Source organism: Antennarius striatus, chromosome 15 (assembly GCF_040054535.1).
Source record: "Antennarius striatus isolate MH-2024 chromosome 15, ASM4005453v1, whole genome shotgun sequence".
NCBI classification, from domain to species: domain Eukaryota; kingdom Metazoa; phylum Chordata; class Actinopteri; order Lophiiformes; family Antennariidae; genus Antennarius; species Antennarius striatus.
Window position 1 is genome coordinate 2841436 of NC_090790.1, and position 16065 is coordinate 2857500.

A 16065-nucleotide genomic window follows, 5' to 3' on the forward strand; every position below is an offset into this window, starting at 1 on the left:
CCGTGTCTACATGTACACACAGAAGGAACGGAGTTAAAACTGGCTATTTTCTGAAGTATAACAGCTCCACGTCGAAGATGCATTGATAAACATGCTTGACACTAGAATATTTGTTCGTCTGTTTCTTTTTTTAGTCATAAAGTTTAGTAAAGTTTAAAGTTTATATATTTATTTAGTCATTCATGTTTCTCGCCTAAGATGCCAGTTGTGGGTCACACCAGGACGCGCTGTCTGCTGGTGGAGAACTCTATGATGGAGATTGTTCTCCAGGAGGAACAACATGAATTTCCCACGTCCCGGTCCTCTCTCCTGTTGTTCTCGGAGTTGTTCTGCTTATAAACGTGTTGAGGAAAGTAAAATTTGGGTGATTTAAAATGAAACATGCCTTTTATACACAGTACTACTATTGCACAAACAGACAATTCAAGACAGCCATCACACTATGTTTCCATGATGAAAGAAAAAAGCAGTAACAAAAAATTTAATAATAAAAAAATCATACAATGATGCCTGTTTATATTCAGCCCTTATAAGGACAGCTCTCAAAAATGCATAGAATATCCATTTCAAGGTAGCTGCTGGACAGGATGTTGTCAAACTCAGTGCAAAATTCAGGGTACGACCCATAAATGCATCCATGGTATCGACGCAGTGGATGCAGACTAAAACAAAAGCTTTTGAGAGTCTCACCAAAATCTGGCCTCAGACCGGGACCTCGCTCCGTTTTACCCTCACATTGATAAAGAAATCGCTCCCACAATGCTGTGTAAATGTCTCTTGACACACAGGCATCATCAAAAGCTTTTTCATTTACCAAATTCATCTTTAGAGTTACATTCATCATGCAGAAGGAGAGAACAGCGACTCGGTCTCCATAAGAGGTGATGTATCGGTCCATCGGTCATGACAGACAACACAGCTTTGTTGACCTGTAAACACAACAAAAATTTGACATTGAACATAAATGGTGAATACACACTTATCATCCAAGTTTGAAAACACCTGTCATGAGATGCTTTCTGTGTTGCAGTTGTAACTATCCTACTTCTTTTGTAATGAAACAATAAATATTTAGGTGCAGATTGAGTCCAAAGTAATTCAATAAGATTCCATTGTAATGAACTATTTTCAGTTCGTTTACAGTTTTGAGAAATTTACAGTGAATAATGTACTTTATACTGGGCTTTGCCAACATGAAACGTTGGATCATAAATTACATCAGTTAATCGCACAACTTTATCCACAATTTCATAGCTCATACTACAACCACAGTTGGGACTTCCAGTTCTATTTTATTATTGATTATGGCACACTGTAATCTGATAATCAACAAAATGAATAAATGCATCACGTATTGATGTTAAAGCATGGGAGTGATGAGCGCTCTCCTAAGCTGAAGTCACCGGGACATTCTATGTTTTCCGCCCACCTTGTCTCTTCTCATGTGCAGTATGTCCTCCTGAGGGACGTCTCTTGACCGCAGGAAATTCTCCAAATCCTCCTCCACAGCAGCTCCTCCGTCTGCCATTGTGTTTATGATTCACAGCATCCCATAAAACTGAACCACGCGGGTGGGTGTTCGCCATTCTTTTCCCGCAAAGTTATTGCGAGATCTCGCAAAAGTTTTGCAGGATCTCGCAGTAGTTTTGCAGGATCTCGGAAAGTTTTGCAGGATCTCGCAGATGTTTTGCAAAATCTCGCAAAGATGGACCTTTTTTTTCTCTCCATCTCCCCTAAGGGGCTCCGTATACCTGACACCTTCATATTGGTTAAAGAGGACATGTTCTTTGTGTTTATGCTGTCTCATACTAAAAGAGAAAAGGCATCAATTGCTTGAAGTGAAGAATCATTTTCTTGTAGACACAGGATATCCTAAAGAATTTACTACTAAGTACAGTATTTTTCGCACTATAAGGCGCACTGGACTATAAGGCGCACCTTCAATGAATAGCCTACTTTAAACCTTTTTCATATAAAAGGCGCACTGGTTTATAAGGTGCACTGTCGGTTTTTGAGAAAATTAAAGACTTTTAGGTGCGGCTTATAGTGCGAAAAATATGGTTCTGGGTTCATTTCTAGTTGCATTTTGTTTCATAGAGATCAGGCAAACTACAGGACAGAGCTTAAGAAGTCTCTGCTGACATCTCCCCAGTTTGTCAGGTAATAATCCTGTCCATGCTGTAAGAAACGGTAACCATGAGACTCCTGAATCCTTGATCAGGATGTTTGACCTGCTGGACAGGAGAGTTGGGGTGTTGGTACTTGGCAGAGGTACGGTTCGCATCATTCTTACGTAGAGTTCTAGAATTTGTTATTTTACTTAGTACAAAATTTAAATTGCTCTTTTCAATAATATTCCTTTGATAACTTTTTATGTTTATCAGTCTTTGTTTTTCTCCTGATTCATGGTTTTTCTTCTGATCTTTTTTTTTGTAAATTATATTAAAGCTTAAGCTAAATGTGAAACAAATTTCTGCACAGACATGGACAACCAATCCCCGCCCGAATAGGTCCACTTCAACGACTCTCAATCTGACACAGTTCGTCCCTGAAAATCACAGACGTCCTGTGGATCAGGTCCAAAAAAGGGAAGAGAATTAAGCAGGCTCAAAATCATCTTTAGTACTGAGAATAAATGAACAAACACACGTGATCAGAGTAAGTTGTGTGCTATTGTGCATCCTTAGCTAATAAATGGTTGTTTGACAGTCTTCCGTTCAGGAGGGACAGGTCGTAAAAATGATTGTTCTGATGTTTATTTGCCAAGACCACCCAGCTCTAGAAATTATAGTTTTTAGTGTCTGTGCCATTTATGCATGAGGCACGTCCATTTAACTTCATAAATGAGTTAATTTCCCGACACAACTGAATCTAATATGGAGAGATAAAGGCAACACACCGCCAAAGCACCTGACCACAGCTCATTTTAACACCAACGCTCCAAATGGATGGAGGGTGCTGGACATGAAAACGATGACTGCGTCCATCAGACACCTGATCAGCTCGTAACCCTTCACCCTCTAGGTCATTTATGTTCAAGGCGAATCAGAAAGTTGTTTGTAGATTTGGGAGAAAAGCCGGATTGATGCTGGATTTATTTTTTGGATGTTTTGTATTTCTCATTTCAGTTAGGGGATGAAAAGTGACAGCGTTATTATTATTTAAACTATGAATTCAGCTCCCTCCTGCTCACATTTTAAAACACCTGACCGTAAACCCTGCTGGCAAGACAATAAACTACACGCAGGTCAAGATTTCCCAATAATAAAAATTATTAACATACATTTTAAAACATACAAAAACAAACAATACAAGGCAGAAGGACGATAGAAGGCCTGTGTCATTCCAATATTACAACAATAATCTGTTACTGTAACAGCGATATGCTGTGACTGGATTTGACACAACCTCAGACAAATCGAGTCTTTGCAACACAATTTCTTTAGCTGATTAAATAGCGCCTGCTGAGATGATCATACTTATCTTTAATGGAAACAAGATACGTAAGTGCAGAAATCAACAGATCTTAGGGACTTTTTTTTTGTGCAGCCATGACAGGAGATGGAATCCACCTCGACAACTAGCTACATCACAGGAAGTACAAAGACTGAAGGTTTTAGCAACACGACTGTTCTGTACATCGATTCAGTTGAGCCATATGATTGGTCAAAAATGTAACACATGACTCATATACTCGTACTAATTTCTTTCCTTTTCGTTCTGGTTTGAAATAAACAACTTTACTAAGTAGCTTTATCTGGCCAAAAGTGCCAGCCATAATTTTTGAACACAAAAATGTGACACATACTGACACACGCACATCAAATCAACAGTTTTCCAAAAATGACTTCACACATGAATAATTCCAATTTACACTTACACACTACATGTCAAACATCTGTACAGATCATGTTCACGGAAAACCTTCAGTCTTGAGTAAATCCAGATAAAATATAAAATGTACATTTTTGAAAAAGGAACTTCAATCATCTACTGGTGGTTAATCTCTTCATATAACGGACACAGCTGGCTGTGTCTATCGTACTGCATACAAGTCATGTGGGGCCGCAAACACAAACCCCTGCTTCCTGTTTCAGAGGTCCAGGAGCAGCCCATCTGCACCAGCAATAATCCTTTACTTTATGTGTGAATACAAACTAGAACACTTGATTCACTAATAGTTTTGGCCCAAGGAAACCTGGAATCAGGTTTCAGCTTCTCTGAAATGAGATTGAATCACTACGTTAGATTTGTTTTCTCTTGTCCCAACACACATGAATGGTCCAGGTAATAGTATTCACAGGATTTAAGGTGCATTTAAACATGTCGTCCACATCTTAAATCAAATTGTGTGACATTTAGAATCCATTGCTGTGTTCTGAATAGAGGAAAAAAGAAACCACAGATTGGATTTTTTCCACCCGAAATGAGGTGTCAAACATTAAAACAGTCTGCTTAGAACACAGAGGGCTTTGGCCGAGTCGGGATTTTCACTTTGCATCCTCGTCCTCCTTCACTGGTGAATCAGAAACGATGACGCAGACCAAATTCAAAGGCTTGAGTGAAATCACAATCACTCTACTCTGAAGCAAAGAGCAACAGCAAGCTCTCCCCGTCTTCTTTCAGGATTACTTTTCACCTGCTCAGGCTTGTTGACCCCCCCCCTTCATAAATGTTCAGTGGAGGTTGATGTATGCCGTATCTCTGCTTTGATCGATACGGTAACCCAGGATCCTCCACTCCACTCTGGAGTTTGATAAAGAGGCTTTAAATGCCATTTTATGAGTAAAATAGAAATGTGAAAATACAAAAAACTTAGTCAAAATTGTCAATACTGAGTCAAATTCTGATTTCTTCAAAAAATAAATCACTTAAGCTTTTGAGATTTTTTTGTTTGAGAATGACCGTAAATAAAAAGTAAGCATTTAATTACTTATACTTAATTACCTTCTTAATTACTTGCTACAAACTAGGCATCTTCTTTTTTCTTTTTGCAAAAATGGTCTTCCTCGGTCGTCCAGCTGGAGGAGAGATGACGATTAAAACAAAAGTAATCAAAAGACACAAATTTGTGTTGAAGTATCCCCCCAAACACAACCAAAAAGCTCTTAATGGTTTGTGATGCTGTCCTTTCTCTTCTCTTCCACATCGTCAGTCGGACTCTTTACTGTGGACACAGTGTAAAGTTATTTAGGAACAATTTCAAGTTTGTCAGACACTGAAAATTACTTTGACGACTTAATTTCTTTTCTTTTTTTTTGGACATTATTAAGAGATATTAAAAATGTATTTTCCGAGGGCTTTTTTTTTCCATGGGTCTAAGAGGCTTGTAGATGAGTCTTCAACATCACTATGAAGTTGTTTTTCCTGGGCTTAAATGTTCCAGAACACAAAAAAGGCAATTCTTTCTTTTTTCCTTTGTGAGAACTCATTTTTCCAAGGCGGTATTTTTTTGTCTTTGATGGTTCAGGAGAACAAACACTTGATCATAATTCTTCAGATGATTCAACATGTGATGCATTGTGTTTCTGTTGAAGGCGAGGGGACATCCAAAGGTCTTTATGATGTTTTCACCAAGTCGTAGACGTAAATGAGAAAGTCGTCGTCGAACTTGATGAAGTAGACGGACGGTTTGGCCTCCACCTGGTGGATGACCATGCCCGTTCGTTTGCCACCATCCTCTTTGGCGTACTCCACCTGCTTACCCACCAGGCTGTCCACCACCTCACCGGGTTCCCGCTCTGCCGGAACGCTGTCATCTAGAGAAAGAGACGTGTAAGCATTACGGATGGCGCCGATATAATAAATTTATTCAAAATTAAGTAGTGTAAAGTAATCTCTCGCTTATTTGCGCTTCAAGATGCACAATTTGGAAGAATCTTGAGATCATCACACGGCTTCTCAATACCGTAACTCCTCGAAAGTTTGCTAAAATATTCCAACACTGAAATAGACCACAGATTTTCAGCTCTGTCAGTGTTGGAATTATTTATTTTGCGTATTAATACAGTAATAAACCATGTGTGTCTAAGAATCTAAGAGGAGGTAAGAAATTTTCCCACCAGGTGGATTGAAACAAAACCAACTCACTGGAGTCGGGCATGATGCGGAGGTCTCCCTCTTTGTAGTCATCCAGCAGCTGGTACATGTAGAGGACGGGGTCCTTCTCATAGGTGATGTAGAACCAGGTGGTCATGATGGGAGCCCGGGCCAGAACCATCCCCCTCCACTCCTCTTTGGGACCCTCCTCTGTCTCAAACATGTGCTCCACAGCTTTACCTATCATGGTGTCCGCTAGGCTGACGTCCGTTAGACGAGATTTGGCTGCAGATGAGAGAATCAAAATCCAGACAATAGAACTTAAATAGTTACGAGGTAGTTGTGAATTTCAAAAGTCTGGCCTAGAGGACAGTATTAGTACATACCTGTTACTACAGGCAAACCTCGGTTTCCGATCACAATTCGTTCCTGAAGGCTGTTCGAATAGCGATTTGTTCGAATTCCAAATACATTATTCCCATTCCAAATAATGTGAATGGTCTTAATCCGTTCCAAGACGCTAGAAAACTACCTTTTTTCAACATATGTTATTTCATAATATCATTTATCTATCAAATCGTATAGTAATGAAACATATTAAAGAAATGTAAAAGAAAAAAGAAAGAAAAAAAAACATGGCCGTAATCAGGTTAGCCTGAGGTACGAGTTACCGTCGTCTTTTGGACAGAAGTTTCCGGTACCGTAACTCGTACCATAGGCAACGGAACGCAGATTAAGTGAAGAATTATTGAATACAGTAAACTAAAATAAAAAGCACATTACAGTTAAAGCATAAGAACAATAAAGATTAGAATTTTTACCTTTGTGGTGGTGAGCAGTTGTGTTAAGTACGATCCTCTTATTTTGTGAGAAGGATGGATGTTACTGCGTTTCTTCCGTGTACGACTTCCAAATTTTGTTCGACTTCCAAGACAAAAAAATCCTGAATTTTTTGGTCGAATTCCGATTTGTTCGATGTCTAAAGCGTTCGAAAACCAAGGTTTGCTTATACTCTCACTAGTGAATAGTGTTATATGTTATAGCATGTCATCATGTCACTCCTACCAAGTCTGTCAGGAAGCACCTCCAGCCCCTGGACCCTCTCATCTTTATGCAGCTCCAAACCATAAACACAGTCGAAACCGTCATACTTGATGAGATAGAGAGATGGGTTCACTGGCACCTGAACACACACACACACACACACACACACACACACACACACACACACACACACACACACACACACACACACACACACACACACACACACACACACACACACACACACACACAAACACACACACACACACACACACACACACACACACACACACTCTAAACATGAGACACCTCTCAGGTAGCAGCTCTAAGACATGAGATCAGACATCATCTGGAGCTCTTCTCTCACCTGATCCAGCACGGTTCCCTTCCACACCACGTGTCCTCCTCCTTCCTTCCACACATGCTGGATCCTGCAGCCGACGATGTTACGTCGAGGCTGCGACAGAACCTTGGTGGTCGGACCCAAACTGCTCTTGTGCTTCCTTCCAGGAGATGAGAGACAGTCATCAGCTTTGTGATCGCAAGCAGCGTCTGTATATCATCCAACTGTTTGTCATTTAGTTTTTCTATGAGTCAAATAATCTTGTAAACAAGCAGCAAAGCATCACAACTCACTTGTGGGGATTCTTTTTCTTCATCATATTTGCAGAAATGCCAGCATGTCCTGAAGGCAGAACACAATTATTCTAACTCGTGACATCCCAACTTCATTCAACTTGTGAGCAAAATGAAAATCCTCAGACATTGGTGACTGCTAACACACAAGTTCACCAGTTGCTCTGTAGTGGGAAAAGCAGCCGTGGACAACAACAACCTTCAGTCACAGCTTGAGAAAAAGGTCGACTGAGCAGCCTCAAATTTTCAATGCTGCAGTCAGCGCCGTCATGTGACAATAAGGAATCCTTGGCAACAAGAGCTGACTAAAGATAGAAGGAAACGCAAGCTGGTTGCCATAGAGATTCAACTAATCCAACGGTAAAACAAGCACTACCATATTCAGCAAGTTAGACGCTAAATAGCTGTGTATGACACCACAGTGTGGTGACCTCTGACCTGCATCAGCTGTGTCTCTGTGTCCCGGAGCGCTCTTCATTCATCTGGAGGCAAGGAGGCAGCCAGGCTGTCCGGCCACACAGCTACACCACCAACCTGGTCAGAGCTTCAACAACGACACACACACACACACACACACACACACACACACAGGTACACATCAGGTACCTCATCTCCTGTGAAGAACTACAGGACTACCAGCCAGATAAACACAGGATAAACACAGATAAACAAGCGCTCACTGACTTTGTTTTTGTCTCATTGGTCAATATGATCAATATTTTCCCCATTGGGTGATCACAAACTGTGCTGGAAAGACAAGGTTTTGCTCCCAAAGCATTGAAATGCTCACTGCTGCCACGTTCACCGTTATATTATATCATGTTGACTGTGAACCGGCTGCAGATTTTCAACTCATTGAACGCCATGACGTCCCAGCGATGATGATGATGAAAGTCGGCATTGCCGTCTTATTAGTTAACCATCAACAAGTTAAAAACCCACCTTAAACCTTAAAGGCGTCTGATTTTGAGACGGCTGCATGTCGGGACGTAACGACACAGATACCAGTCAAGCACATCATCCCGTCCAGTTAAGGCAAAGAAACATTAACTTGTCTTTCCTCTTCTTCTTCTAACAATTTGAAACAGTTTGAACGTAAAACCCTTTTTCAGACTCCAGCTTCACCAATAACATTTGGACTAGCAGTCAAGTCTAACCTCAATGTCTCTGTGTGTCAAATGCTGTTGGCCTCAAATGTAAGACAAATTCAAATGGTGTGTTAACGTGTGTAAGATATACCGTACGATCAAAAAAAGAAAACATTCCCACAGCTGCTATAACGGTTAAAAAATTATAGTATTCTCCGCAGTATAAGGCACCAAAAAGCCTTGATTTCTTATAATGCAATGTGCCTTATATATGAAAAAAGTTTTAAAATTGACCATTCATTGAAGATGAGTTCTCAGATGCGTTTTATAATCCAGTGTGCTTTATAATCCCGTGTACTTTATGTATGATTTTTTTTTTTAAAATAGGCCATTCACTGAAGGTGCGCCTTATAGTGTAGAAAATACTATACTTTAAAATACATCACTATCTTAAAATACATCAGTATTTTAAACTATTTCATGCAAAGTTGCCAATCAATCAAAGTACATCACGTATATTACAGGTTTAGCAGTATTTACCCAGGCTGATCTTCAGAAGTCCTGACAAAGTTTTTAAATGTTTCCTGGAGTTACACAATTCAGGAAGTTCATCTGAAGAACGAAACCAGGATCAGACCTATGACAAGAAGATAAAAGGAAGATGAGGGAATATAGAGTAAAATAAAAGACATCAAAATTGTACAAAACTGCATTTGTATAGGTAGTTAAATGAGTGGCATAAAGATCTATAAACGCTGGTAATCAAAAATCAGAGAATGATTTTATTTCTAAAACAAAAACTGATCTGTCACACCATTCCGTAAACATTTCTGCAATAACCAGCAGGGGGCGACACGTCAACTTTGATGTGTCTGATGCATCAGAGTTCTGTAAACAATGACTGACATGTAGTAACTGTCTTCAGCTAACTGCAGGCTGCATGATTAGTTCGTACTTTGTGCAAAAGTTTTGTTCGATAATTCTGTAGTTTTAAGAGAAAACGAGTCATTCACTCCTGACACCCAGATGAGGGTTAAAGTTTTGCCCTAACTTCATCTGCACCTCCTGTCTGGTTATGATGCTCCATCCCCTTCACACAAATTGATATACTGCAAAACCATATATAACCTATATACATATATAACCTTCAGTAAAGGTTGTAAGCCTTTAGCTATCATGTCAGAACCTTCTTGAGTGTTGCCTCACAGCAAGTCTCTTCGTGGGGTTTGCATGTTCTCCCCGTGTCTGTGTGGGTTCTCTCCAGCTTCCTCCAACTTCCAAATGACATGTTTAAATGTTAGAGTTAGGGTTTATGAGTGTGTGTCAGATTTTGCTCCAGAATCTGGATCAACAAGTTCCAGAGGTCTAGACCGGAATCACTTGTGACTTGTGATACCAAACTAGTCAACTTCAGAGAGAGTCCCGCTCAGGGAAGTGTCGCTCTGACCCCATCAGTGATACCAGAGCTTTGGGTATCAGCCAGTGTTGACCATCTGGTTCAGTGCCAGCGTTTCAGGCTAGTTTCAGCCAATCATGTGTCCAGCCAATGGTAGTTTCAACTGGAGGAAAGACAGAATCACCTCCTCTGTTGAACGCAAATTCCACACCGATCTCCACTCCTGCTACGCCCGTATTCATAACAGTCATGAAGAACTCATCACTAACCTCATTCACATTTTAAAGACTCTACAAGTTACATCCAGCCACAAAATAATGGACTTGAAAAGCTGCAGTTCGAAGAGTACTGGGAGTTGTTGCTATGGAAACGACACACTCATGTTAAGGCACAGTGGTGTAAACTGGCAGACTTTCAGAATGCTGCAGAACGGTGCACAGAAAGTAGTTCCAGCTCGCCTCCTCTTGAATATTTGGCTTAAACGTTAAAATCAATAGGTTTGGTGTAAATATTTCTCTCTGAGCATAAAAAGAAACGTAGCACATAAATGAATGTGAAGCCAATAAATTTATTATTATTTGAGGAGGAGTCAGGGTCTGGAATACTCAGTATGTTTCAGGTGTGGTTTAACATGACTTAATGGAAGAAAACGTAAGTCCAGCATACAAGACTCAAAGAGACAAATTCAGGTCCCACAAAAAAAATTTCTTTGCATGCAACTTTAATTATTGATCAATGAAGCCTGTGAGGAAGGCCTGTAGTGTATTATTTATGTATTACTGGGTGTTACGTAACACATCTGCACCTCAAACTGCTCACTGCCCCCTTCACAGAGTTCTGCTCATGGTTACAGGTCTAGAACAACAAATGAGAGAACAGGTTGGAGGAACAACACCTGGCTGGACTCTGTGCTCACACCTTTAAAAACAGACAAAACATCATAGGAAGTAGGCAGGGTGGGGGTGACAGACTTCCATTGGTGGCTATTTCACTATCCTAAACACAGATGTTAGGAGTTAGCTCAACTACTCCCAACAACCTCCAAGCAAATGATTTGGTTGACGTAGTCAAGTTTTACTGCTTCAGTACCGTGTTTTGTGGTCTTCAGCCGGTGTTTTCCTCCCCATTGTGCAAACGCTCTGACCCGTCCACAAATATGAATCAAACATGTCTGAAGCTGAAGATCTTTTGATCACAGGTCTTCCAGCTTAGAGAAGACATATCACTGGCCTTGACTCATATTACGTAAATTTCTCTCTGAGCATTAGAGTAGAGAGAGTAGAACTTTATTGATCCCATAAGGAGGTTCCGTCAGGGAAATTAGCTTTTTCGTCACACTACACACAGGACAGTGAGTACAGAAAAACACAGAAAAAGGACACAGAAAGTAGCACCAACACACAGAACGTAGATTACAGATTTCATCAGAAGTGCAGAGTGATGTGACTGGATCGCGATGGTCATGAAGATCAGATCCGCACTCTTTGAGCAGTGACAATAGACAATCATGTTGGGGACCGCCACAGAGCTGTTGTCCATTTACTGGAGGGTTGATGGGTTGATTCCCTGTAGACCTCTGTCACTAACTCTTCAACAATCAGAAGAATGTTTCCAGGCAACGATAAACCAAAATCCTCCAAAGAGTCACTTTCAGCTGACCTCTGACATTCATTGTGTTGCTGTTCCCAGGACAACATTATGGCGATGTCTCGGTGATAATACAATTTCCTCTGGGATTAATAAAGTATCTATCTATCTATCTATCTATAACGTTGTTCTATTCACATTTGCTTCGTGTAAAATTAAAGTGATTAATTTGTAGGTCCTAGATTACCATTAGTAGTATATGAATTATAATCTAAAACATTATTTTCAATAATTGAAGATCTGTGTTTGGACGAGGAGCAGGGCCACCTTCTAGCACGCCTGCCTCTTACAACTGTTTTTTCAAAAAGTATAGAAAAGAATGAATGTAGAAACAGCCAACAGATCATTCTAGAAGCGTAAACAGTCCACGGTAGGAACAGGAAGAAAGACGGAGGACTTCTCCCAACGTCTGAATTTCAAATACACAAAGGAAACAAACCCACCGGAAGCACAAAAGATATTTTGCAGCGTTAGGCAGCAGCTGGTGGTGATTTCACTCTTGTTGCCCCGAGCAACACGATTGGGCATGTTGTCATGAGGGGCCCAGTGACGCCGGGCAGAAACGACTCACCAGTGTTCGCTCCAGGATAGAACTTCATCACAGAGGAACCAGGGACGGGGAACTCGTTCCAGAACAGAGAGTAAAACTACACTTTCCTTAGGACGGAGACTCCCTCTCTCTCACACACACACACTCACACACACACGCACACACAGCAACTGTAAAATCTATCAAACACTGATCGTTTTGTTCTGTTCTCCCCCCTCTGAAACATCTGGCTTGCATTAAGTTCCAGCTCTGGACGAATTGGGATTCAACCAGAACAATGAAGCTGGAGCGTTTGTGACGTGGTTTAAAGACTCCGCCAAAACAAATGAAGACTAAATGTTGACATTTTCCATTTGCTGCAACTGAAACAGCTTTGATTTAGTTTGAATTATCAAGTAAAAAATAATTTACCAAAACCGTCCAAAACAAAAAAAAAAAAGGAAATTGTGATTTAACATGAAAAAAACTAAAGATATCAGACACAAAACTACCCTGTAAACGCAGTAAATAAAAAAAAATCACTTTTCAATTCTCTGTTTGCATAAATAAAACTACATGTTGTTGGGTGATGGGGAGGAAAATGTGTTCAAACTTCATCTGACTGACGCGCTAAAGATGCGTTCAGGTGTCATCAGAAATCACACTGCTGTGATCCCGTCACCAGGTGTGGGATCACCTGTAGGATCACATCCCAGCTGACGCGTTTCATTTGGAAGTTTTCCACGAGGCCAGCAGGATGGTCGATGTTAACAGATAAATGTTTGAAAATCCACGCGTTGACTTTTTTCCGCCACAGGTTTATAAAAAGCAGCCACCGCCAGTGAATGAACTGCGCTAATGGAAATGCTGCGTTCAGGGTCAGCTGCTCCTCCGGCGTCACTCATCAGTGTGGGTGACGTTGGCTCCAGAACCGACAAGCAGCTCCCAGACTCCGCTTGATGTTTCTGCCGTCATCGCGCTGACAAATGAACAAGCAGGTTCTGCAGGATCAGCGTCAGCCATGTTGTTCGGTTTTTACTAGTATTTACAGCCACACGGAAGGTGGAAGTGGGGCGGGGAGAGCGGGGATGGGGGGCACACGGACGAGCGAGCGACTGACACACTGTCCGACCGGCGTCCCTGCGGGAAAAGACGGACGCGTTTGCAGACAGAAAGACGGCGGCAGACTGGGCTAGGTCTGAGGCTGTCTGCAGCCGCCTCCCCCCGCCCCTCCCCCGCAGACCGACCGTCGGCGGGAGAACGCCACAGACAAAACGAGCGCTCAGTGTGTGTTGTTTACCTGCGGGCTGGCTAGCGAGAGACGAGACAGGTGCATGTTTGTTTCTGTCTTACCGTCGGTACTTTTTTAATATGGAGGCCGGAGGGGGGGCTGCGGCGGGTTCGCTCGCCTCCTGCTGTCTGTCCACAGAGCGTGTTTCGACTTCACGGGAAACAGCAGACTCCAGTCATCTCTCCGTGGAAAGTTAAGCTGGACGTGACGGAAATGACAACATCCGGTTGAGCCCTTCAAAATAAAAGCTGTAACTTGTGGCGTTCAGAGATGAACGCATGTTATACGTGCATGTTCCTTGTGTTATTTTATCAAGATTAATCTTTTCTTTTTATTATTTTATTTATTATTATTATTTTATTATTTCTTTTTTATTGATTTCTTATTTTACTTATTAATGTTTATTTTATTTTATTCATCTTTTACTTCAATTATATTCATTATGTAATGACTGAGCAGTGGACGTGTGCAATTCACTCCAGGATTAATAAAGTATCTATCTATCTATCTCTATCTATCTATCTATCTATCTATCTATCTATCTATCTATCTATCTATCTATCTATCTATCTATCTATCTATCTATCTATCTATCTATCTATCTATCTATCTATCTATCTATCTATCTATCTATCTATCTATCTATCTATCTATCTATCTATCTATGTCTCCACCATACTGGTTTCATGCCCCTTTGATTTTCAACAAACTTTATTGATTATATTACGTTACCTTAATACTTTTTTGTGATGCGCTTTCTTCTGTTTGTTGTACTATTCATATAATGTTAATGTTTTTGCCTGAATTTCATTTATTTGCGAGTTCGGAAGACAGTAGGAAAAGTTTAAATTTAATTGTTGCTGAAGCAAACGTAGTGCAATAAATGAAAGTTATACTCATTATTTAAGTTGTCCTTGTTCGTTGACGTCACTCCCAAGCAAATTTGTGAAAATTTGAAAAAGAACTGAGCATGAAAAACAAACATTTGAATATCAAAAGGCAGGGCGGAAGAAGGTTTGTATTGAAACTCTCATTTGACATGAATCCCTCTCACAAAAAGAGTCAAAATTCAAATTTTAACATGCAAATGAAAAAAATGTAAAACAACCAATGTCCCTAAAAAGCAAAAGCTACCATACTAGTACCCACCAACTATATGTACTAGTTTGGTGGAAAGCATAACAGTTTATAAGTTTTGGTGGGAGCACAGTGGCACAGTAGGCAGCACTGTCGCTGCACAGCAAAGCGGTTCCCGGTTCGCGTTCCACTCTGTGCGGTTCTCCGGCTCACTTTGGTGAGCATAGAGAATGAAGATGTTACCAGTGCAGAAACTGCTTATCCTAGTTTAACAAAAAAAAGAAAAGAAATAAAGTTAATTTCTAATATAAATAAGTAACAAAAAAAAACCTCAAGCCATTCCAAAATTGAATGATGAATGAAGTACATTGATAACTGAACAGGTGTAAAAATAGAACAATGTGACTTTATCAACAGTTAAAAGGTTCGATTATCACTCCAGTTTAATGAAATAGAATGTTTTGTCAATCAAGATAAGATATACTTTATTGATCCCAAACTGTGACATTTACATGTTGCAGCAGCATTCAGACAAACAGAAACAGGGAGCGTATACATTTAAGAAAATTAAGGCATAAGGGGAAAGGGAATAATAATACAGTCATATTAAAATATTAACAAATATATTAACAACAACAACAACAACAACAATAACAATAATAATAATAAAAAAAAAATAAATAATAATAATAATAATAATAATAATAATAATAATAATAATAATAATAATCCTTTATTGTCCCACAGTGGGGAAATTTGTGCGGTTGTGGCGGGGGGGGGGGCATACATAAATACTTAAATAATATACATACATATTAACATATGCAACATATGAAATATACATATTGACATACATATTGTAAACATATTAACATATATCATATTATCATACAGTAACAAAAACAACAACAACAACAACAATAATAATAATAATAATAATAATAATAATAATAATAATAATAATAATAATAATAATAATAATAATAATAATAATAGTAATAATAATAATAATAATAATAACAATAGTACCCTAGCATAAAAAATATAAAGTTATTAATAAGTGAGTAACTCTGAATAGACAGGACTTTATGATAATTATTTCATGTTCCAGGCTTTACAGGATTTAAATACCACCTTTATTTAAACAAAAGTGATACAGTTATATGCTATAAAACAAGAATAAGCATGTAATGATAAAACTTTTTCGGAATGAAAAATAAAATTTGAGGGCAGATTAAATTATTACACGGTCAAACACGGAGCTCTTATTGTCCGTCCGTGCGTCACTTCCGGCGGCATTACCGCTAGTTTGACGCTT

At 39.7% G+C, this 16065-nt stretch overlaps 1 protein-coding gene across 4 annotated transcripts; it reads right to left on the bottom strand.

Moving 5' to 3' along the window:
• Positions 1–2602: 2602 nt before the first annotated feature.
• Positions 2603–13998, bottom strand: LOC137608594 (spindlin-1-like). Of its 4 annotated transcripts, none has more exons than XM_068335087.1 (8): positions 13733–13998; positions 9348–9444; positions 8158–8263; positions 7720–7768; positions 7451–7586; positions 7105–7222; positions 6091–6324; positions 2603–5759 (listed from the first exon to the last, which is right to left on the bottom strand). In XM_068335087.1, the coding sequence occupies exons 3-8, from the start codon at positions 8195–8197 to the stop codon at positions 5560–5562; spliced, it is 777 nt and encodes a 258-aa protein (XP_068191188.1). In that variant the 5' UTR covers positions 8198–8263; positions 9348–9444; positions 13733–13998; the 3' UTR covers positions 2603–5559. The 4 variants fall into 4 exon arrangements, with proteins under 4 accessions (XP_068191188.1, XP_068191191.1, XP_068191189.1 ...); XM_068335090.1 differs by having other exon boundaries at positions 13680–13998; XM_068335088.1 differs by having other exon boundaries at positions 13077–13998.
• Between the last annotated feature and the right edge of the window lie 2067 nt (positions 13999–16065).

What these genes read in the sequence shown, in the direction of transcription:
- LOC137608594 (XM_068335087.1), bottom strand. Translation starts at nt 8,197, where the DNA reads ATGAAGAGCGCTCCGGGACACAGAGACACAGCTGATGCAG. An exon ending in AAGAAAAAGAATCCCCACAA is followed by an intron (nt 7,587 to 7,719) that starts GTGAGTTGTGAT and finishes ATCTCCTGGAAG; the next exon opens with GAAGCACAAGAGCAGTTTGG. An exon ending in AGGGAACCGTGCTGGATCAG is followed by an intron (nt 7,223 to 7,450) that starts GTGAGAGAAGAG and finishes GTGTGTGTTCAG; the next exon opens with GTGCCAGTGAACCCATCTCT.